The sequence below is a fragment of the Brachyhypopomus gauderio genome, unplaced genomic scaffold, assembly GCF_052324685.1.
Source record: "Brachyhypopomus gauderio isolate BG-103 unplaced genomic scaffold, BGAUD_0.2 sc97, whole genome shotgun sequence".
NCBI lineage: Eukaryota > Metazoa > Chordata > Actinopteri > Gymnotiformes > Hypopomidae > Brachyhypopomus > Brachyhypopomus gauderio.
The window spans coordinates 25,001-27,500 of record NW_027506918.1 but is presented as its reverse complement, the minus strand read 5'-3'; the positions used below and the strand labels follow the sequence as shown (position 1 = coordinate 27,500).

The window sequence follows — 2,500 nt, the reverse complement described above, 5'->3', positions numbered from 1 at the left end:
TGTGACCTCTTCTGCAGCTTACAAGTTTGCCTGCAGTCATTTCCACTGTGAAGATCCACCAATCATCTCAGTTTATTTTCTCTTTGTAGACTTGTCAGTGTTCAGTGCTGACCTCTCATAGGGTACACATAGAAACACATGCACACACACACACACACATACACATACACACACACACACACACACACGTACACACATGTACACATACACATGCACACACACGCGCGGACACACACACACGTGTACACATACACGTACACACACACGTACACATACATGAACATATTCTTCAAGTGCATGCTTCCACACAGGCAGGTATATGCACAAACATGTTCATACACAGATGTTGTCCTGCATCACACACACACACACACACACACACACACACACACAAGTCCCAGTTCAAACAGGGCCTGTGTATCTCAGCAGGCCTCTTCCAGACGTCATGTAGATATCTCAGCCTGGCCCACGGCCTCCACAAGGCTGGCCTGCCCCTCCATCTCCATATCTCCATCTCCATATCTCCATCTCCATATCTCCATATCTCCATCTCCATATCTCCATCTCCATATCTCCATATCTCCATCTCCATATCTCCATCTTCATATCTCTATCTCCATATCTCCATTTCCACACGTCACTCTGCCCTACTCCTCAGCTGGAGGGCTTCTCTTCAAGAATTTACACATCAGGGCTACTTATAGAAGTCATTCACAGGCACACACACACACACACACACACACACACACACACACACACACACACACACACACACACACACACACACACACCTAAACATTTCTGTCTAATCTTTGTCATCCTCTTTTTGATATCAGGGTCACATGGGCAAGCCTGGTCCTGTTGGCCCCCCAGGACCAAAAGGTGAAAAGGTAATTACCTAAAACCTACTCATCGTGTTAACTGAGTCACACCACGGGTGTTGAAATAACACTACAGGACCTCAGGAGCTCTTGAAGTGATTGTGAGGTGTGTATGTGTGTGTGTATGTGTGTTTTGTTTTTTTCTAGGGTTACCCAGGAGATGATAGTAAGACTCCAGGACCCCCGGGGCCCTTAGGTGAACCAGTAGGTCTAGATCTCTTTAAACCTCCTCTCCCTAACAGCCATACTCACACAGCCAATCATAATGCACTTCCTGTTCCTGGCTGTTCTCACACAGCCAATCATAATACACTTCCTGTTCTTGCTCTCCATACTCACACAGCCAATCATAATACACTTCCTGTTCTCGCTCTCCATACTCACACAGCCAATCATAACACACTTCCTGTTCTTGCTCTCCATACTCACACAGCCAATCATAATACACTTCCTGTTCTCGCTCTCCATACTCACACAGCCAATCATAACACACTTCCTGTTCTTGCTCGGCATGCTCACACAGCCAATCATAACACACTTCCTGTTCTTGCTCGCCATGCTCACACAGCCAATCATAACACACTTCCTGTTCTTGCTCTCCATACTCACACAGCCAATCATAATAAACTTCCTCTTCCTGCCTGTTCTCACACAGCCAATCATAATACAACTCTTCCTGTCTGTTCTACTCGTATAGTGAATCATAATACACTTCCTGTTCCTTATTTCCATATTCAGAGACAATTATAAAGCACTTATTTTACACACTGACTGCATTTAGTCGTTCATATTCCTAAAACACTTCATTAGATGTCTAGAATGTCTACAATGTGTGTGTGTGTGTGTGTGTGTGTGTGTGTGTGTGTGCAGGGTCCTCCAGGGGAAAGAGGAGATAGAGGAGATCCAGGCGATGAGGGATATCAGGTGAGAGAGAGAGAGAGAGAGAGAGAGAGAGAGAGAGAGAGAGAGAGAGAGAGAGAGAATGTGATGTTTGCTGATTCTCTTTCTCTATTGGTGTGTATGAGATGATCTGTATGCAGCACTGTGAGTATGTAGAGCAGGTTTCTTCCCTGCCGGAGTTCAGGTGGGCGTCCCACACGGCTCTGTACATGGTGTCCTAGAAGGAAGCTTCACGCTACTCTTTAGCAGTACATTCCTTTGGTGGTGTGAATTCCAGTGTCATGTGACTAGCCATGTGACCGGCCATTTGCATACTTTAAAAGGGCCAAGTGAAGTGACAGCTTTGACCATGCAGACCAATCAGATTCTGACCAATCAGACTCTGACCAATCAGACTCAACCCATTCAGACAGAGACCATTCAGACTCAAAGAGGTTTTACAGTCATGTCCTAGCCCACAGTAACAGTAACAAAGACTGTAATTCAGGTACTCTAAAAAAGTTTGCTTCCTTGTTATTATGCTTAGCCCTGATATCAGTGGGTATGTGTGTGTATGTGTGTGTGTGTGTGTGTGTGTGTGTGTGTGTGTGTGTGTGTGTGTGTGTGTGTGTGTGTGTGTGGGTGTGTTTTCAGGGTCATGTTGGAGTCACAGGTGCTCGAGGACCCATTGGCCAACAGGGGCCACCGGTGAGCAGTCCTTCTCATTTAAATACAGCACT

The 2,500-nt window shown here is 45.8% G+C and overlaps 1 protein-coding gene across 1 annotated transcript in view; it reads left to right on the top strand.

Moving 5' to 3' along the window:
- Window positions 1–2,500, top strand: part of LOC143496586 (uncharacterized) — a 105,703-nt gene that overhangs the window by 82,072 nt on the left and 21,131 nt on the right. Inside the window, 4 exon segments of the mRNA XM_076992761.1 lie at window positions 837–890; window positions 1,029–1,085; window positions 1,752–1,805; window positions 2,415–2,468. Of these exon segments, the coding sequence (XP_076848876.1) occupies window positions 837–890; window positions 1,029–1,085; window positions 1,752–1,805; window positions 2,415–2,468 (219 nt within the window).